General features: G+C 39.2%; 1 protein-coding gene across 1 annotated transcript in view; it reads right to left on the bottom strand.

The window, feature by feature from the left end:
- Positions 1 to 22,619, bottom strand: part of AIG1 (androgen induced 1) — a 127,804-nt gene that overhangs the window by 57,328 nt on the left and 47,857 nt on the right. Inside the window, exon 3 of the mRNA XM_082480797.1 lies at positions 21,555 to 21,656. Within this exon, the coding sequence (XP_082336923.1) occupies positions 21,555 to 21,656 (102 nt within the window). The remainder of the gene's footprint in view (positions 1 to 21,554; positions 21,657 to 22,619) is intronic.

Genomic DNA, 22,619 nt, shown 5'->3' on the forward strand with positions numbered 1-22,619 from the left:
CAGGATCTGCTGGGATTTGCGGACCTCCATAGAAAGCCATATTTGGAAGGAGTTCAAGATAGAAGCAGTCTCCTTTCTAATAACTTAGGAAAGTCTGAAAGAAACTAGGGATGATGCTTGTCTCTCCTGTAAGCAGGGGAAAAAACCTCATTTGCCTTTCAATGTCAAAGCTGAGGAAGTAGCCAGTAATTTAACCACAACACCACCTGGGACAGTTTTAAACTCGGTGAGAAGGCCTTTTATTTTTTTTTAATGTACTAAAAGTGGTTTTAGTTGCTTCTTTGTTTAGACTTTGCCACTAGTGCTCTGGGGAGAAATTTCTTCAGAGAGAAGTTGTATTGTTTGTAAAATAACTCGATAGTCAAAGCCTGCAGGGAAGATTGGCCTGTCACATGCAGGAAAAGCAAACAAGAGTGGTAATGGATTCAAGGGTTAATGCAGAGGCAATGAGGAAAATAATTAGGTTAATGAATGCCCTCAGCTACCCACCCACCCCTTCATTCAAAAATATAATGGCATCGCTGCACCCCAGCTCTGGGTACATCCTCAAGAGGGATGAGAATGACATACTGCAAACCAATGTGAGATAAAGCACATGGGAATATATGTGAGCTCTAAGTGTGTGACCCTGGACAAGTATACCTATGCACGTTCACCTGCTAGGCTGCAACACTAGTACCTTGCAGACTGATTGACTTCAGGCCGGGAGGGCCCCTGCTGATTGCCAGTTGCCTTCCTACAGTGCACAGGCCACAGAATTTTACTCTGCAATAGAAGGAAACCATTCTTTTCAAACGCGTGTGCGTCACTGACCCCAACGTGGTAAGTTTCAACTACAGACCATTGTGTGGGTGGAAGACTTACCCATTTCCCAATCTGTTTTTATAGATGGATTTTCTTATGCTAGCTCCTGAAAAGCTTACAAGAAACTAAATTAACTTCCCAGCGCAGCTTTAATTCAGGCAACATTTCAGAATCCTTCATTTCTGAAATGACTCCCCAACCTTCTTTTCCCCAATCTGGGATTTAACAAACAAACTCCATCCAAAATTCCAGGTCACACCTGGCAAGCAATTTACTGGGACTGGCTTATTTAACATCATCCCTCCTGTACTTCACTGTTATCTTCAGGAATTACCTTGAAACTGTAAGGTGCTGTAAAAAGTGTTTATGTAAATTAAAACAGCAATAAAAGGCTGCCAAGAAATTCTACAGTATGCTATCAAAATAAAAACTCAAGGTACTCAACATAACCTCAAAGCTGAGGCTGAAAAAGCATCACAGTCAAAATAGTCACAAAAAAATTTCTTTCAGAATGAACTTCTGACAGAAAACATAGTTTGAGTATAACTGGAATTTTGCCATTTTTTATTCAACAAAATTTTTCCATGCATATAAACAATGTAGAAGATCCACCAGGCTACTTCACCACGGCTGCACTTGGGTCATTTTGCCTTCTTCCAGCAGCTCTCCATAACAACATAGCCTTGGAGGAATTTTAGTTTTCAAGCACCTTATGGACCAGTTGTCAGCTGTGGACTGAGCTTCTGGCTAGACCACACCTCTCATAATGCAGCTTTTTCTCCTCTCAGACTGAACAGTTGGGAGAAACACAAGTTCAACCGTGAAGTACCATAAGAAGATACAGTTCAGGTTTGAACTAACCCAGATTTAAAATGTTTGAAATATATATAAAAAGAAGATATATTGGTAAAAAATAATGAAAAAAACTCCAACAACAAAAAAACCCACCTTGTAATGAAACATTACAATTTTTTTTTGGCCTCCATTAATGATATAAAGAGTAAATACAATCTATGAATGTATGACAAAGCAGTGAATAATGGCTATACAGACTGCTGCATGTATATATAGTAGTGATGTATTTGGGTCTGTCAGATGTGAGACTTTGGAAAGTCCTATGCGTGCTGCATTTATGAGTATATACAATATATCTTTGGTAAGCTCTATCCTTCTATCCAAATAAGAGAGAAACAGAGACCGGCTTATTTGAGGCTGCACAGGAAAAAAGAGGAATAATTAATGCAAACTTTCAGTCAGGTAAAGTAAGCTGCAAAATTTGCTACCTTTCCTGGGGAAAACCTTTCTTGAAGGCAAGAAGAATAAGGGACTGGGAGAGCTTTAAAATGAGTCCAAGGCCAGGGAACCATACCCAGAAATAAAGTGGCATTAACAAGTGATGAGTTCACATCTGTCTCTAATAGCACCATAAGTGGTTGAAGTGTTACAGTTAGTCAGCTAGGTCAACCATGTGTGAACAGTTTATCATAAGCAGTGCATTTTTGCTGTCAGGCTTTCCTCCCAAAACAAACAGCACTATGCTCCGTGAAAGGTAGATGGTGACCATCTTACCTTGTCTGTGTGCTGATTTACTAGGGATGATCAAAATGAACTGCGAGGGAATGCCAGACCCATGGATCTGTGAAGATCACAGCATGTACACAGCTCACGTGCCTCCTGTTAAAAGAGGGTACTAGAACGGGAGCAAGAAGAGCCTCTAGTGCTACCAGGAGACTGCAGAGCATCTCCTGAGATGAGACTCTCGGGGGTCTTAACCTGATCAGTTTACCCAAAACAAGACACTCGCATCTCTCCCTGTATGGAAAACAGCGATACAGAACAAGAAATAAAGGGCTCTTTAATGTAGCAGTGGAAAGCATAAGAAGCTGAAGTCAGACAAGTTAGAAATTTGGAAAAGAATTAGCAGTGACAATGAATAATGACAGGCGCAAGCTGCTAAGGGAAACAGAAGATTGTTTATCTGTTTAGATCATGACCAAATGCCTTTCTGGAAGATAAACTTCAGCGAAACAGAAATTACTGGGCTCACTACAGGTGCAAGTGAAATGTTATGGCCTGTGTTAAACAGGAGGTCAGACAAAATGATCTAATATTCTTTTCAGACCTTAAATGCCATGAGTGTCTGGGTTTGTCTGTGTGGTATTTTGTCGGTAGGTGAGAACTCACTCTGTTTCTGAGTCTGGATGAATCCATGCCAACAATGAACCAGGAGCTGTGTAGATGTGGTTAGCATGGTGCACAATCCAACCTAATAAACTTGCTCCTGGCTTGGAGCTGGCTGATGCCCGGCCAGCTTACAACATAGAAAAAAGTTGCATCTGTCTGCAAAACACCATACAGGCACACCTACCCCAACCCAGCAAGCCAGCCACCCTAGTGCACTTTTGCAGATAAGGAGACAAGGAGGCATCTCTGTGCCATGTCCTGGAACGCAGTGCAGGGATTTCAGAGACAGCACCCACGGTGCTCACGCTGGAGCCAGCGGCACTACAGCTACCTCAGCCCCATCGAAAAAGCCTGACCGAAGAGCAAGGCCTGTCCCCTGGATCCCAGTGCTGGCTCACCCGGCTGCGCTGCCTTCAGGACCAAGTCAGCATGTTAGCACAAAACCTGTACCACACGGTGCCAGGACACAGCTGGCCATGGTGCCTTCCCCTACTGCAGGGCAGATGGGCATAAGGTCCCCTTGCTGCATGGGATATTCTGAGGCAAACAGTATCATGGATTCTCTTCTGGGTCAGGAACGAGGGCTCAAAACATGCTCACTGGTCATGGCTGGAGCTTAAATGCTCCAAAAGGACAACCTGCATTCCCTTCCACCAAACTCTCAGCACCTGCTTGGCGACCTGTCTCTTTTTCTCAGCATGAACCTAACAAAAGCAATTCCAACCGTAAAAGGAGTGATGTTGTCACACTGTTTTCTGTACTTGGCATCTGAGGAATAGAATAACGAAAAAGGTGGTAAGAACGTGCATTGGATTTGGAAGGGAGGGCAAATAAAGCCCATGGTGCTAACATCATTGCCACCATATGGTTTGCCTTTATAGAAAGTAGAGTGTAACACACTGAAAACCTTAGTTTTCCAGCACAGAGCTCTACACTGACAAGACAAGCACAGCTTGAGCAAAGATGACAGAATGTGGTCCTGAGGGAAGAATGTTTTCCAAAAGGGCTTATGCCACAGGACTGAATTAATGCTGTGAAGAAATACTGAATTAATGCTGTGAAGAAGTACTGAAGTAAAAGTGCAAACCAAAAGCAAAATTCAGACGTTCACACTTGCGACAATCTGACTCAAAATGGTAGGTGTTGGGAAGGAATTAATATGGGAGAAAGGATTAACCACTTCTCCAGAAACATAAATACAGAAAAACACTTTTGAAAGTATAAGGATTGTAAGAAGTAGAAGTTTATATTATACAGAGAACTCATAAAAATAAGAAAGACAAAGGTAAAAACAATAAATATAAGCTAACCTTTCAAGCAAAAACTCCTTTGTACCAGGCTGTACTTACTGAGACATAGTCTCTTCCGGGAATGGCTGATCCCCCCTTTTTTTAAGGCATCAGATCCTCAGTGTACATGATTAGTTCATAATCTCAGCTTTTATTCAATAAAAACAATTTTCCAATCCTTCACGATGTGAAGAGGAGCTTAAAACTGAGGCCCTAAGGTTTAAACTACCAGGACAAAATTCCCAAACTTGCGTATTTCTAAGGCTCTGCTATTTTTAATCCTGACCATTCATATGTTAATACTCGCAGACTTACCCTCAAGACCACTGATACCTGGTGAAGAGCCCCAAAATATCGGTACCAGCGTAGGGTGCTCATGGTTTATCTACATATTTCACTGAGATTACATAAAGAAATACTCAATAAGGACAGGTGCATGAGCAGTACTAGCACTGCTTATTCCACAGGATAGCTCCTGAAAGCATCCCGTGTCACTAGTTTCTGTGGGTGGACAGTTCCTTGAAAGAATAATGCCCAGCTGAACGGGAAGAGCATTTGGAAAGAGGCACTGGGGGTGGGATTTAAGCAGTATTGCAGGTACTGCATATAAACTTTAAAACATGGTAAACATTTCAAAAGGCATATTAATTGAAAACCAGAAACATTTAGGATGATAACAATACCATTAAAGTTATGTTTTCTGTAATCATAGGACCCTGAAAGTTGAAAACTCTCCTTTCCTCTCTATTGTGCACCAGTATGATTTTCACGAACACATCACTTCAGTTGCTGTGTTAGGAACAAAAACAGGATGGATAGTAGACATTGGAAACTCTCCATTTGCCTTTACCACAAGTTTGTTTGGGTTTTTTTTGTTTGTTTTTTTTTTTGGTTTTTTTTTTTTTTTCCCATGGATCATAAGAAGGGCAGACGGGCATTCCCTTGAGGCAAACAGAGATGTTTTCAGAACATCGTGCAACAGGAATACTCCCTGACAACATGTCTATAATAATATGTTCTAAGTACAACTTTCTGTACTGCACCTTAGGCTATTTGGCGGTGGACATATTTTTACGTCCATTTGTTTTCCCTGAACTTGTGTAGGGACCAGTGCAACTAAATATCAGCCTTTTAAAAGCATTGTATCTCATTTAGCCACACAGATGCTCCTAACAAGGCAACATGTCCATAAAATTTTCTGAAAAAGGATCTGTCTATCATCATTATCCAGTTTCTCTATCAGCAAGGTGGAAAAGGTTTTGATGAAAGAAATGCACTTAGTCAGAGTACCTGGCGAGCAGGAAGATTCCAACCCACTCCTTGTCCCAGCATCTGCTTTCCTTACAGAGCCTCTATGTGGCCAGAGTTTAAAAAAGACCTGAAAAGCGAGACAGTGCCAAATGCCATCCAAAGCTTCCCTGTGGATAGACTTGCAAAAGAAAAGAAAGAAGATTCTGGGTTTGCTTCAGTCCCACAAGGCTTCACTCAACACACAGCTAACGTAAATGCCTCCCCAGGTGGCATTTCCCCAAGCACTAACAACAGGTAAACATCAATCCCTGGCTTGAGGTGTGCGCTAGACAGCTCAGCTTGGTTCTCCCTGGGTAGCTCACCAGCTTCTTCCCTGCACATCTAATAGGACATCTGGTTTGGTAAATTCCTGGCCATGAACACAGCAAGAGGAAGAATGTTGACTCTCTCATGCTCTCAGAGCAGCTGCCTTCTCTTCCCATCTCTGTGAATCCCAGCTGCAGTAGCCCTCCTCACTGAGAAAAATATAACTTTTCTGTGCTGCTGATGGTCCTTTCTGTTTCACATCTGGAGATTGTTAACTGTTTCCCATGTGGTCTGAGTTTTAGCAGCAAAAACACGCCAACAAATTCTAGTAAAACTGATTTATTTGTATTAACCGGACACTGGATACCAAAATAGTACTGTTCGGGGGACTTTATTCTGCCTTCCTCTTCACACTGACATTTCACCTCGACCTGTCCTCTGAAATAAATACTAGGGAAACCTCATGTTTTAGTGGTTGGAAGTTCAGAACTGAAAAGGTCAAAAGCTGAAAATAATTTAAGCATGACATCTCCTCTGTTTAGGACAGCTTAAGTACTTATGAGTGGCGGAAGTCCCAGCTAAAACTCAAAATTGATGCTGTGAGGCTGCGACTTCCCCTTGGATCCCAACAGCTTACAGCATCCTCTGGTTTTGCAAAGTCATAATTTGCCGTCATGGAAAGAACTGTATTAGCAGAAACTGAATAAGTTGCTTCAAATCTCTGAGGGACAAAACACTGCAGGAGGGAAAAGATACATATACATATATGTATTTTTTGCAACTGCATAAAAGAAGAAACCAGATAAATAAAGCTGGGGGGAGCACTGAGTGGAGCTGGGAAAATGGTTTTAAGTTGTCAACATGGAGGAAAACTTACTCAAGTCTCGGCTAGTAAAATTTAATACCTCTCCAGAAGAAGGCCAGTTATGAATTTATCAAAGCCTTCTTTGGTGCAAAACCACTTCTGCAGAAATAGCTTTGTTTAATATTCAAGCTACTCTTAGGTGAAAGCAAGAAAGATAAGTTAAATGCTCTTCAAAAGTAAACTACCACAAGTAACTAAAGAAACCAACATATTATGGAGATATTTATTTAAAAATCACCACTAGCAGGAAAAAAGCAATTTAATACTTGCAGAATGTTTTCCACTCTGTTCAAGCAGGAAAAACCCTCCCCCATGAGATCACCCATGTGCCTAAACCATGCGGCAGAGAGATAATCTTTAGAACTGTGAATGTGAGAATGAAAGAGATGATGGTTTTTATCAGTCAAATACTTGTTCCCTTATCTTACTTCCGCAGTTTAGTTTAATTTTGAGCCCATCGCTGCAAATTTACCAGCTACCAGAACCTTTTGCTGCCCACAGCACTACATCATTGTGTTGCACGAGGTGGCAGAAGACATAATGCACCCCAAGGCTGCAGCCTGAGGCTTGCTGCTGATACTCCGTCAGGGGAGCGTGCTCTCAGAATCTGTCAGTGAGTTTATCTTATTTCAGGATTTATGTCGTGGACAAAGATGGTGTAGCACAGGACGCAGAAAGGCTGTGCTTGGCTGTATCTAATTTACGGATGGGTGCATGTAGGCATGAAATGTTAAGAGAATGCTGCAGACCACAGGAGGCTCCAGCCATGATGTGGTACAGCAAACTTGAACAGTACTTCTGCCCCATTGGCTCCTGGGGAAAGGGTTTACCGCCCAGCATTCATTATCAGGTACTCAGGAAAATGAAAAAGAACAGGTTTTATTTCTGCTACAAATCATGCACAGCACCAAAACACTCTGTTGCAGCCAGAAGAAAACCAAAGGTTTGCCTGTGATCTCTGACAAACAGGTACCTTTTTTTTTAACTGAGACAAGATGTAGCTTTGAGGTAATGAACCGAATATCGTTTTTGAAGTGTTTTGCATACCATTCTAACTTAAGAAAAGAAGGAGAAGATGTGAAAATCGTAAGATGATGGAGAGAGTCCTGTACTGTAAGAAACAAACTTGGAAGATTTTGAAAACATCGCAACTGAGCCTTCCAGCTTGTAGGCCAATGCAGCAGAGCTGACGCAAGAGCTCTGGCAGGGAAAGGCTGCCTGCCAAATTCCTACTAATTGGTAATAAGGACAGCTGAAGAAACTGGCCTCCGAAAGGAAAAATGAAGCTTGAAACCTCAGACCAACTTACTCAGAAACACAACTACTTCTAAAGAGAGTAGTAGACCCATGTGCATGGATAGATATAGGCTAATGCCTATAAATAGCTCCAAGCTGGCAGCGCTACAGCAGTAACAGAAGCCAGACTGTGGTAACAGCCGGCTTCGCTATAGAAATTTTCATCTTAATGCCATCTTCCTTCTTGCCGTGGGAGACACACTGAAAACAGGTCTGGATAGTATATTAAAACTCTATCATGCTTTCAACAAGGTTTCATAAGGTTACACCAGTAATTTTTAAATTTCACTTTAGGAATTCAGTTCAACCTCTATGCAATACCTATAAAATTCCTAGATTTCACTGTTTACATGAAAATGCCAAGGAACACGACCTTTAAATACAGTTTTTATATTTAGCCCAGTAAGTTTTCTCCACAACAGCAGTAACAGCAGCAAGGAACAAGAAGAATGTCACACTTCTCAATTAAAAAAAGAATATATGAGGCTAAGTAAACTGTCTTTAATACTCTTGTAAAGTTTAATTCATTTATTTGCAAAGTGATCTGAGATATCTGTAAAGATTAAGTACTATTTTCTTTCCATAGCAAAGGTTAGAATATGGTTGCGAATTCTGCTGCGGTAATGCTAAAGAGACTGATTTCCATGAACATAAGGAAAACGCTAGATTCTCAAGTACATCACATCTGCATTGAGTGCACTGAGTTATACAGACAAAAGTCAGGTGAGAGAGGAGTAAAATTAGAGCACTTTTCTACCCTTCTGACACCACGGGGTTGCTGGGGCTCACATTTCCTGCAAGAGTAAATGAGAATAATTTGCTATTCTAACATGTAATGACAGGAACTGCCTGGTCTGTGTCACCCGTGAGGGGACCGAGCAGGGACTAGTTCTACTTAAATACTGTGCAGTTAAAACACTGTCAGAAACTTTGTAATGCCAAGGAATTTTACATATTCCTATTTATATTTTGACATTGCAGTCACAGAGTGTTCAGACTCGCCCTTCTCTGCCTAGCAATGTATAGGTGGGATCTTCCATGTACAAGCCAATTTAATATAAGATGCTTTCAGGTCCACTGTAAAATGTTCTTCCTTACACTGCAAAACTTACCAAGAGGCTGTACAGTATTATATTACATGGTAACGGTATTTCCAGAAAAAAAAAAAAAAAAGAATTACACATGAATAAGGCAATGAAAGTATGCAGGTAACCATGGCTACTGTTGTGAACTAAATAACATTTTTTATACAGCTGTGAATACTTGTATTATTGCCAGTTAAGCTGTAGAGTTCAGATTTGAGACAAGACTGGTAAACACTGAATTCTTGCCTGAAGAAAGGTACTTCCCAAAGCGGGTGCAGGCCTCTACATCGTGCCACTGCGCATTCCCATACAATTTTTTATCTAGTAAACACACATCTTATTATCTCAGTCAAAATAATCAAAGTACAACTCTTCATGGCCACTACTTACACTTTACTGTCAGTGACACACTTTTGCACAAGTTATGTTCTGTTCTAAGGGTATTTTTATTTCCTCTTGCCATATACGTGAAACTGCAACTGTTGACATAGCTTTTGAAATAGCTTTGCTTCCATAAAAGAGACTTTTGAAAGATCTTAAAAAAATTTGCAAGCAAGCCTCTCATCCTTCCTTGATTTTTCACTACTGGTAACACCCCCCTCTTTGGTCCCAACAGCATTCCTGGACAATAAAAGAAAAAGCAATTCCAACTGACAGATGAGAGGGACCTTTTCTCCTTTGACATCTTTTCAATTTCCAAGTTCATCCTTCTTAAATCATCCTTCTGTTTACATGTCAGTCTCTCTTCTCAAATCAATCATCATTAGAGAGGAATGGAAACCTCAGGGATTTTTCTTTTTACAGAGAAAAGGTACGCCCCAAAGCAAATTATTTGGAATAAGTCGACAGGAGTTGCTATACTAAAAGAAAACATAAACACAAAAGCAGTTAGTGAGATGAACCTGTGCTTCCAGCAATATAAACAAAATGAAAATAATGAAACGTCTATTGTAACTAAGTGAAGCAGGACTTAGAGAACCATCTTTCTATTCAAAAATTGAGTCACTTCTTCCTTCCAACAGAGCATGAGTTTGAAACCCAAATGAGTGCTCGTTCATTCGCAGTGAATTTGTCTTCTTTTGGAGACAGAGGATCATTTCTTAATAAAAGCACAGGCTAATGAAGCAAACACAGATTCACTGCGCAGTTCAATCTTTAACAAACTGCCTGTAGCCTCAGGCAAACCACAAATTCCATGGTTTCGTTAACACGTGGAAAATAGCAACTCTTTTCTGCCAGTCTTTACCTGTCCTGTTCGTTTAGGCTGAAAGAAATTTGCGGATGAAACATTTTGTATCTGTATCAACAGTGCTTAGCTTAAATAAAATTAGAGGACCTTTTCTTTAAAATGGTACTAGATACCGATATCATTATTAATATATGAATAGTAATATATATAACATATATATTACTATATATACACTATATATACACACTATATATATTATACTATATACTATATATACACACAATATATACACAAAATATATATTACTATACATAGCAAATATAGTAATACTGTATATATACACCATGTCTAGTATATACAGTGTATATATATACGTTATATGTAGTGTGTGTGTATATATACACTATCAATCCTACCAAACTGATGTTGTGGAGAATAAAACTGTGGGAGGCACAGTAGCATAGTTCTCGGGCAAACAACTGTGACATCTAAAGACCCACAAACTCTGGGCATATTCATACAAAGCCGGGCACTTTTCTGACTTCTGCATACACAAAAATGTTGGAAAAAGAAAATCGCTCTGCAAACAGTGGTCACACGAAAACAAATGGAGCCGAATTTCTGCACGTTGGTCTAGAATAAATGGTCACATTTTCAATATACACTGGGTACTTTAAACTTCCTTTTCAAGCTTTTTCTCAGTGATGTACAGTACACATAATTATCACCTCCAGGTTCTATGGCTCTCTCCAGCTGACTACTATTATCACCTCTTTATTTCAGCATTTGGCTTCCTCTACCTTGCTCACTGTCTTCTCCTCCTTAACAACCTCTAAGGCTATCACTTTTTCTCTTAGCTTCTGACACATGCATTTTTCTCCTTCAAATGCCCTCTTCTTTTTCATGTTTCATTTCTCTGCTTCAGAAGCAAAGACCAAAATGCCATCCACCTTAGTTTTTGATCTAAGAATACATATATTCACCTCTAAAATGATCTGCAGCATTTTTAAATAACTTGCAGCCAACCCAATTTTGTTTGTTAATGGAAACATCAGTAAATCTGCGTATTAGTGAAAGAAATTCTTTAATGGATGTTTCCTTTATAGAAAATGATATCATTTCCCATTTCTTCATTTTAAAAAGTGCCTTAAAATACAAAGTTCAGTAGACCAAAATACATATTTCACCTTTCTCAGAAATAGTTCATAAAAAAAATCTACATTACATTCTGTATTTGCAAAAGAAGCCACAAAAATGTGCAGTGACTCAGCAAGTTGGAACTCTGCATATAGGATTTATAGAAAGCTGGTAAAGCTCAAAGTAACAGACTAAAAAGCTAAAAGCCCCACAACGCAAATAAAATTGCTTCCTGTTGGAAACAAGGTTGTGATTTGAATAGTACAGCCATTTTTGATAAAGAAGAATTTCCTTTCTAGGTATATTTGAACTTTCTATAGCATGCACCCTGTCAGGCTAGAACATTTCATGGGATACCAGGAGCACTAAATTTGGTATATAACCATAAGTAATGTTATTATTTGAAGCGGAGGTCACTTCTGTTCTGCAGCAGAATGGACAACAATACCAACTCTTAACTCTGAGTTGCATTTGCATCCATGAACCTCGAAGTAATTTGCAAAAGTCAATTCACCTCTTCATTGCAACTGAATGAATGGGACGCCACAGCACATAAAATGGAAATAAGTACCTCTGAGCACCCAGCAAGCCCCCAGCATGGTAAAGAGCAAAGCGCAGGCACACGCAGTCTGGATTGGCACAGTAGCTGCCCTGCCTGGGACATTTCATAACCAGAATCAGGCACAGTGCTATACATCCAGTAACAGCCAGCGCTGCTTTTCTAACTGTCATTACAAAGCCCCACAGAATGCAGACAATAGCTAATTAAGATTTGTAAAAAATGCTTTTGATCAAACACTACAGATTATTCTGTAAAACAGTGGCAGAACTAAGAATAAAACAGACATTTAAAAACAGAGTTTAAACAGCACCTCAAATATGCAGTGTTACTTGTTTTGAAGAGAACGCAAGCTGGGAAGACTTAAAGGATACCAGCTGATATTGCAACAAAAACCTAAGAGCATATATTGGCCACTGGTCTGCCTTTTGCCATTTTGAGACACCTCCACGCCCTGCGCTATTTCTCCATGGCTGGATCTTTCTCCTGCTCAAATAACTGTGGTGTCAGAGGGAGGAAAAGAGTCACCTTAGTCAAGTCATCTTTATGGTCTCTCTGAGAGAAACAGAAACCTCTGAAAGGTGATGGCTTTTCCTGAGTAGGGCACCAGGCTGGGACTTTGGTGCTTTAGGTAAATGTCTAAAGGGAAAAGGGAAAATTGTAGACCTGCATGACTAATGGCAATGGCTTACACATCTGTCAAAAACATCCTTCATTCCGCATCCTGAATTTGAGTCTCTTATATTTTAGGAGTTACTAAAAATGCGCACTGTTTTTCCTTATTTATATCTATGTTGGAAAGTAAAAATACGGGGATTGAACTGAACAGCAGGGCAGACATCAGGTTATGTCAAAGCTCATAGCCCACCATGAGCAAAAGTAATTCTCAAGATTGTCCCTAAATCCTTGATTTCTGCCAATCAGGATGTATAAAACATTACTGTTGTGGCACTACTTCAACATATTAATCACCTGAATATGAAATGATTTCTGCAGAAATGATGACTGTTTCCAAATACAAAGACATGTAAAAAGACGGCAATTAACAAAGAAAAAAGTTACTTTTAAAAAGCTGTAATTTGTTAGAAAAACAATGTCAAAATATTTCCTTGTATTAGCATTCCTGTAGCAATAATGATTTTGGGATACAGGGAGAAGTAATATTTTTTATTCCACCAGCTTCAAGGGCTGGAAAAAGCATATAAGCTTTTAGGCTCAGACTCGTTTTACCAGGTCTGCTGATTCTTCTGGTATTGTGTCCATGTGAAATAACCCACTTTCCAACAATGATAAATAGGTAAAAATCTGGTCACTGAGTTAGTGCATATGCCTTCAATTGAAGGAAAAGCTGCCTGCCAAGCCTTAACCAAGTAGATCATAGGTCTGTGAAAAAAAGAATCTAAAAGGATGGAATCCAGTTGCTATAGCTGCAAATGAAACAAATAAACGAGATACCATGGAATGCTGCAAAATATTTGTGGTCTGATTAAGTCATATTTGCCACATGTGTGAATAATAACAGCACAGTTTAGTAAAGTGGGTACAATATAGTACAATCCCACTTTTATTGTATGTACATTCTAATTCTTATCTGAGTAAGTACTAATGAATGGTAACCAGCGTGTCCAAGGATACCTAATATTGCATTTTATTGTAATCATAAGGCAAAGCACAGTCCCTTAAATACATATAGATAGACAATAAATGCATATTAAGCTACTTTACCTTCAAAGGGATATTTGCATCCTCCCCTGTGTTTGCATGACCTGCTAGAGACAAAGTTTTTTGTAGTGATTGCCTCTAGGATGACTTGCATATGGGGTGCTTTAGAGTTCACAACATGTAGCTGGCAGCTGACATATTAAACTTTGTTCAACATAAGCAATCCTCTCCCCAATAAATTGTCTTTTTCCAGCGAAATGTTCTTTTTTCTTGATAAAATACACTGTTTGAATATGCTCATCATTAAATGCAATAATATATCACTTCCTGTTTGATTCTACCATCTGCCTATGTTCTCTGGCAAAAAAAAAATAAAATCAGGAAAAAAAAAAGAAATCTATTATGTCAAAAGATAAAACAAGTGTCTGATTTTAAGTGAGAGTGAAGAGAGGAGGGCATGTAGATTTTTATCAAAAATGCGTACCAGTTATTAAAGCATTTTGCACTGACTTTAAAGTTGAACATTTATTTGCATTTATAACCTGCAAACCAGGTATTTGATAAATCATGTAGTAGCACCAGAGAAGTGTACCAGTTTAAGCAGTACAAAAGAGTTGTGCATGGCTCCAGCAGTGACTATAACAAGCAATAGAATCTGCACAGAAAGTGAATGTTAAAACAAAACTGGTGTTCCTAATATTGTAAGAATTATGGGAATGAACCAAATGCGTTTCCATCCCACACTGCTGCTGGTTTAACAAACAGACCTAGCAGTCAGGGCCAAACCCTGCTTCTAGGAAAACACAGCTCAGTACGTACTCCACACCCAGAGAAAGGCAAAAAGTCTAAGGTTCCCTTTTTATGTCCTTTTGGGGCTTTTCTTCAGTCATTGGTTTTGAGCTCATACTAATCGCCTTACCAAACACTTGTGCGAGCTACTTCAGCTGAAAATCTAGCTTTATTATCAGTATTATTACTATTACCATAATTATTACTCCCAGAGTTACTCCTAGCTTTGTTAAAGCAAGGTGGTTTGAAATACAGACAGTACACTTCCTTACCTCTGGTCCTTAAAATATGTCATCTTCCAGCACGCCTGCAACCCTCAGCAAACAGCACATCTGTTTTAATATGCAATGCATCTTCACAGCTGATATGGAAAAGTAAGGCATGCTCTGAACTGGCTTGTTTTCAACAGCAGGACTGTAGTTTTGAGGGTCAGACAGTCGAGATGATGTATGGCATTGCCAGAGAAAAATATAGACAGAGATGCAAAGACACCAATGCCATTCTACAGATATCACACAGATACAATTTATATGAACACTGGCCTCATACTGTTCACAGTTGCAGGTGGTTTTAATCCTAAACATTTCACAAGGATTTGAAGATCCTGGCATGCCACTGTGCAAATATTACTTCATCTATCCTGTAAACCTACACCCAACAGCAACAGAAGCAATTCTCCTCCTCTCACAGCAGCATCAATAAGCCATCTTCTTGCTCTTGACTCCTCTAATAACAGATCTCAGGGAAGTTTTCCCAGGGAAGCGATGGAAAGATATGGTAAGAAAACATACTCTTAATTTCCTCTTTCTTACTTTTCCTTACTTCCTTGCTTTTCCTGTCCTCATCCTTCTCCTCTCCCAGGTCCTCTTTAGCATTTTGAGTTTCTTCCAACATGTCTACATTATTCTGTGGCTGTTTTTTCATTCGCTTCCCTCATCTGTTTTGTTGGTTTTTTTCTTTTCTTTTTTTCTAGGTAGGAGTTGGAACAGCATCAGTTGACTTTTTGATTTGTCTCTTTCCTCCAGCCTGTCTTTTCCTCTTATCCAACTATCCTTCCCTAACCTCTTTTTTCGTGCGCTCTCTCTGACTCTCTCCCCTTCTCCTCCGGTAGTCACTCCTGTGAGTTGGTGTTGACACTACATGCTCTCATCCTCTGTGCTAACAGACCGAGTTACGTGACCTTGTCAACAGAAGAAGGGCAAAAGTTCAGAAAAAGATCTCATCTGGGGATTTCAGCGCTCAGACTTTTCAGTTGCAATGCTCACGTCTAGAATAGGGCTTGCATGTTTAGCTGTTACTAAGCACTCAAAGATATTTTAGAAAATGTACCTCATTACTACACGTTGGGCTCGTTTGTACCAGGAGGAGCCTGTGCATGTATTTTCTCTAGATTACTGGAAATAGCAAATAATCAGAAACATCTGACACCTGCGTTCAGTTAGAAAGCTGTCTTCACCTTACCCTGATGAGTCTCCTCCGACAGACATATAATGTGGTTAAGGCCAGATTCCTACTTCACAAAAACTGTTGTGCTGTTACTATATTAGGTAAAGGGCTTCTCCTAATGCTCCCAGAGGATGCCACTCAGATAATTCAGCCTTCTTTACCTAGCAGCCTCTCTCAATTTTCAGGTGCTATGCTATCACAGGTTTTGACACACTACCAATTTCCAAGCCCTTCACATAAGTAACAGAAAATCAAACATATTTTTTAGCCTGCTGCTGTTTTTCTCCCCAGAGCGGAGAATAATTGATACTACTGTATTCACGCTCCAGTGGTGGAACTGGCAGATAATGAGAAAAGATACCAGATGAAGCCACGTAACTTGCAGCATGAACGTGCAAGAAGTGTACAAAACCAACAACGTTATTTTCACAGGTTTTGCAAATATTCAGAGTCCCCAAGCAACCAGCTTCAATTGCTATTCTTTCCACTGGAGAGATGTTTAAATAATTGCCATCTTGTAGTGGGTATTCTGTTGGAAATTAATTACAAATTTTCCCTGATTTTTATCAGAAAACTTTGCAAGTTATGTAACAAGTAGGAACTCCTTCCTGAAGCACTGAAGATTTTATTCACCCCTAACATATGAAGATATTATAGATAAATTAAGAAGAGCACTTGAGTTGGAATATCCTTGAAAGCCTTAAACTGGATTTAGAAACAAATTTCAGAAAAGGGTAAGCAGGCATAAGCATGAGGCATTACCAAGGTGCAGTACACTGTACTAAAATAGCCCATAAACGGGATGTTGCTGTATTAGGAAAGCATCCTCAAGAAATATAATGCACTGTTTCAAATGAGTAATTTCTGAAAAGGATTTTTAGGGCAACACGCTAGATGGAAACACTTTGCTGAAAGAAAGGACATCTCCTTGTTTGTACATCAGAGCGAGCACTGTGCAGCAACTGACCCAACTAATGATGGAGAGACGGGTTTGTCAAAAAACTCACCAGTTTTGGACTTTTCAATCTTAATATGTCAGGTTACTATGAATTTTGATCTTTGCATGGCTTTTCTACTTTTCTACTTGTCAAATCATCAAGGAAAAAAGCTTTCCACCAGAAAAACAAAGGAATAAACAAGCAAGGCCACTGGACCTAAGACAAGGCTGCCAAGAAGAACAAGAATTGGAGAAATGGCAGAAGGGACTCCATACCACTCTCTGGTGGGCTGAACTTTTCAGCTGAGCAGCCAGCAATAAGAAAAGAGAGCCAACTTGTGAAATAAGTAGAGATGTATCGCTTGGACAGGCTCCTTCCTCTCCATAACTTACCTTTGTCTGCTATTTGTCACTGTTTTTCTGCATTCTCTTGAATATAAGGACAGAGGATATGCCTTTCGAGGAAAGCTTTTGTTGCCCAAAAGTAGTATAAAATAATAGAGTACAAAACTGGAAGAGCTCATATAGATTGTAGTGGCACAGAACCCATACAATAATCAATTTTCCAACTCCACAGAGGCAGAGCATATTCCCCTTCCTCCTTCCCTGACCTCTCCTCTGGATTTTTCATATGAAGACAATTCTTTGTTTCTGACCTCCAAAGCAAGTAAACTCCTCAGCAAGTAATTTCTATCTCTGTATTTTACTTTTCTTGCCACGAACAAAAGATGATTCACATTTTTAAAAAGAATTTGGGAAGTGTCTGTGAAAAACAAAGAAGGACTCTCGTTGAAATGGTATGCTAACTTGGACAGATACTGCATGCAGTCCTGCCATGCAACCTGGCCCAAAACCAGCAATGCTCAAGCTTAAATTAATTCAGTCTACAGATCTGTTTATATGGGCATCAGTTAGAATAGGGGCAACCTCTAGTTTTACAGTCTGTGTTAATATTGAAGAGATTGTAACTTCTGGAAACAAATGTTATCCATGCATCATCCTGTCCAGTCCCAACACAAAAAGGTGCGATCAATGAGCTGATAAAAATCCTATTACTATGACACACTAGTTTTAAGCACTAAAGGTTAGCCTTTAATTAAAAATTCCTAATACTGATAGAGATCAGATAGACAGCCATCAGAAAATGGGAAAGATTATTTCCCATGGAAAATATGCCTGTGGAATTAAGGGTTGATATGTATCCAAAGAGCAGGACAGTGTCAAGAACACAAACAACATATTTGATGGAAGAGTTCAGTAATTTGGCAACTAAAATTGTTGCCAGCAAAGATGTATTCATCTGCATAACTAATAAATGCAGGAATTGAACTTGACACTTCAGAAACAGACCAAGGCTGCGACATAGCCCTATTCTCCAACAGCTCTCTTTAGACAGGTAGTGATTTCTACTGACAGAAGCTTAACCTCAGCTACTCCTTCACATAATAAACAGAGATGAAATTCTTGTCCTGCTGAAATCGACAGCAACCCTGCCATTGATTTCCCCATGTCATTTCTCAAGTCATAGTGATACCATTGGTTATGGATGAATCGACTGACTGAGATGATGAAATGTATCAGTCTTATGGCACAGTACAACACTATTAGTGATGCCTTTCACAGGTGTATGAATCTGTATGTACGAGGTACCACCTGGTACCACAAGGCACCACTTACGACAGATTTTTCTGTAGACAAGAATTATATTTGTAACTATTATGGTATCTATATCTAATAGAAATACAGTTCTTGACATTATATGCAATCTTATAGTAAATAGTTTGTGGCTTTTATCTTTGTGCACAATGATGAGCCTCTCTCTGTTTCTATGAAACTTTATAAACAATATTAAGATTGAATTGGTAATGGAACTGCATAGCTCTGAGGTTCATTTCCCTTATGTTTTCCAGTTCTAAAGAGGATTTTTTTTATCATTAGGCATTTTTTAAATGTTGAAAAAGTGTTGCTATGGAAGAGTGATATCTCTGAGTATTAGTAAAACATTACGATGTTTTCAAGAAAACAGGATTTTTTTAAACTATAGACAGTGTTGTAGCTGTAGAGAAGGGATGGGAAAGAAGAAGAAAAAGGGAGATAAGAACTAATTATTATAACCTAACCAAAGCAGCAAACGTTGCTGCCCAAACCACTTCTGCTTGGGCTATTGCACTGAATTGGACCAGCCTTTCAAACAATTTCTTCATACAGCCTTCAAGACAGTCACCTTAAAATGCTTCTAAAGTATGACTACTCTCAAATATTTTGACACATGCCCATATTGTTACAGCCAGATTTCATGACTTTTCATTCCTTTTCTATGTGTGGATTTTGCAGGCTGATGTTGACAGTTGAGCAAGTTGTTACAGCTGGTCATAATGCATCTGTCAGAAACTTTTGAAAATATGACTTTTCAGTTAAAGCAGGGAATCTTCTTACTGAGGAAAATATATAGTTTTACATTTTCCACTCTTTGTGGCTTTTTTTGGTGATAAATATGTGTTCAGGGAAACTACTGTGAAAAAACCTGGACAGAGCGTTCACAGGTGAAGTAACATTGGAGCTCAGGTCCTTAGGAACTGCACCAGGCACAGCGGGGGAAGCTCACGGAGAAGAGGGATTCATCAGCAGCGCTGCAGTAGCAAAAGGACCAACCTCTCACTGACAGATTTCACTCCACCAAGGGTGATGAACTTGTGTGAGTTTTGTTGTACAGGGTTAAGGCTCCACCAGAGCCACCCTTGCGTTCAGAAAAATAATCACTGAATGTGCAGAGCTGCTGTCAAAACATGCAGGAAAAGATGGGAATAAATGTTTATATCAGTAAAAAACAATAGCCAGGGATCCCGACTTTTCTAAAACTGTATTCCCAGAGACCCTACCCTTTCACCAAGGGGACCTCTATTATATTCTCTAAAATCTGCCATGTCAAAATTGTAACTACTAGTAAGTGAGGTGCTGGCATTCTCAAGGTAGTTTAAGAACCCCTTCATATTATGATGGGCAATGCAGCAGAATTAATTAGCATGAAACCTGGTGAAGATAAAATGATGGCTACAATATCAGAAAGAATTAGACTGAAAGGTGGTCACAAGCCCAACAGCCATAAGCTTTCTCTGTGACTGAGCTAAAGGAACACTTGGATAAATGGAGACTGACACAGCAAAAAATTCCTTTTCAAAAGACTTTCAAAAATGCCTGCTACAATATTTCAAGTTGAAAAAAAATGTCTAAGATGCTTGCATGCAATTCATTTCAGCAAACTCTATTATGTCCAAAAATCTCAAACAAAAGCCCTCTTCAAATATTTCCGTAAGCATACATTACTACAGAGCAACGTGAGCTTGAACTGCCTTTTAGTTACTGCACAGAGGAGACTTCCTGACTACATAGGGCTGTTTGTTGTCAACTGCTTCACAATGTATATTCATGAAAAATGTTATAGGTTAGGCAATTTCAGTATGTGGAGTGTCACCTGGAACAAATGTCATCAAAGTTGGCACTGATGTGGCGTGGGGAAAAAATCAATGTATGTATGGCTTGGCAGCATTTGCAAGCGTTCAGTTTGTAACCTCAAAACTCAAGGGAGGACAGTCTGAACAAACACAGCAGGAGTCATCAGATTCTTTCCTCAGCTCTACGCACAGCTGTTCCTTTCAAAACATCGTAAAACAGTACAGTATCTAGCAGAAGCTGATGCTCCTCTTGTCAGTAGTAACTCTCATACTGCTCCTTTAACACGCGGTCTAGGGGATAAATAGCAGTGCCATCTGCCCCACCCCACAAAGGACCCATTTATTAAGCCCAGCAGTAGCGGACAAATCTTGATCTGCTGTGGTGATACAGTATTTGCACCCTGAAGGATAAGGTCTGCTGTCATCTACTGATGAACAGCAGCGCCAAATGGTTTGCCATGCTTTGATATGGAAAACAAAGTAATAATGAAATACTTTGCACAGATGCAACTAGAAAAGCAAACATGATGACTCTTTTCAGCTCCAAATGCTGCACAAACAGTAGTACCTGATGGCAAAGTGTGGCCTTATCTTTCCCTTAGCATTTACACATATATTTGAGAGAAAGAATGTCCAACTTGACATACCAGAGAGGGATGAAAAGGTCAGATTTCTTCTTAAGAAACTACTTTTATTATTACCGATGCAGCAATTTTGAAACTTTGTGTTGATGCATATAATTCCACATTATTAAAAATACTCAGATACAGGTTCTGCTACACAAGTTTGGTATACTTGAGAAATGAGTAATCATTTTTTTTTTATATAATAACATACAAGTCCAAAAAGCATAGTGAGACTTTTTGAACAAGCATCTTAACCAAAATGTTTTCATCACAAATTACGCTTTGATAGAATGGGAAAGTATCATTCAATTAAGTGTTTCTGTCATTTTAGAGCAAGATTTGTCTAAGTCAGAACTTCTGTTTTGTGGAAGAGGCTCTTTTGATTAAATTTCCTCATGAACAGGTTGACATTGCTCTGGGAAAAGTACCTTATCACACAAAACAGCTAATGCCCACAACTCGCCTGGGATGTAGGATACACAACTTCAAATCTCCACTCTTTCAACCTAATAGGGATTTGAATATGACTCAAGGAAAGATGTTATTCTTGTTTGCAAACAATGTTCCTTAATCACTTCTGAGGCAATTAGCTCAAAGTGTATGCAGAGTCATGCATGGAGAAATCAGTGTCTTACACTTTTGTTTATGCAAGAAAGCGTTTGCATTACTTTACTCACCATTCCATGATTTAGCCATGCCGGTATAAAATTATCAAGCAGCTTTGGGTAAACCAGTTCCCTGTCATAGATATAGATGCTCCAAAACATCGTCACAACAAACTAAGAAGAAAAAAAGAGAAAAGACAAGACATTTTAAAATATATGCCTCTGAACAATTAGTTACACATTTTAGATAGCAAAAGGGGGCATTTAGCAAATGATCTATGCACAGACACAGATTTTATTGTTCTGTGATCAAATCTTGCTTTAATCAACAGTGTGAACCTGGATTGCTCTTTGCACTCACAGGAAGGGTTTTTTTTTCTGACTTTCAGCCTGGAAAAAAAATCTCATTTTTTGACTTACATGCCTGTGGCCAAATTACAACTGAGTACTATACTTTAGTAGCAGATGTGGCACATAAATAATGTTTTACCACTAACAGGACAGAAAACAAATGGAAAAATCAGGTAAAATATCACTTGGAATTCATAGAGTGTATAAATATGAAACATTCACCCCGGAACAGAAGCCTATAAACTCATCTTTGCACTTTTTTACGTCAGCCATCAAAATAGCATTCTTTAAAAAGAAATTAACCTTTTAACTAATCTGCACGCAATTCATGGATTGGGATCCACCGAAAAGAGGTCTAGTATCCTGCTCGTTTGTCAATATGAAATTTGGCTTGGCTCTTGTTAGAGACTATTTACCAGGAGCCCAGAGAAAGACCATTATTTCCTCTAGACTGAGGACAGGACAGATGGCTCATAAAGTTTGCACTAGGCTAATTTTTTTCCAAAGCGTGTGCACAAATTCTGTAAAGATACCCTGATGTTTGAAAAACAAAGACAATATAAAACTGCAAAAATTTACAGAAATAATAGTTTTAACTTACCTTACCTGGGGAAAGAACAAAGTAAGTAATCTTCTAATTAAAACACAATTGCTTTCTTACCTTGAATTTGAGTCATAGTTTTCTAGTAATAAAAGGCTTATTGTTCACAGCAGTAAAACCCAATACCTGGGCCAGGAGCTTTTCAACGACCATTTTCAGGGGATCTCTACACAGTAGCAACAAGT

The sequence above is a fragment of the Vanellus vanellus genome, assembly GCF_965231255.1.
Source record: "Vanellus vanellus genome assembly, chromosome: 3".
NCBI lineage: Eukaryota > Metazoa > Chordata > Aves > Charadriiformes > Charadriidae > Vanellus > Vanellus vanellus.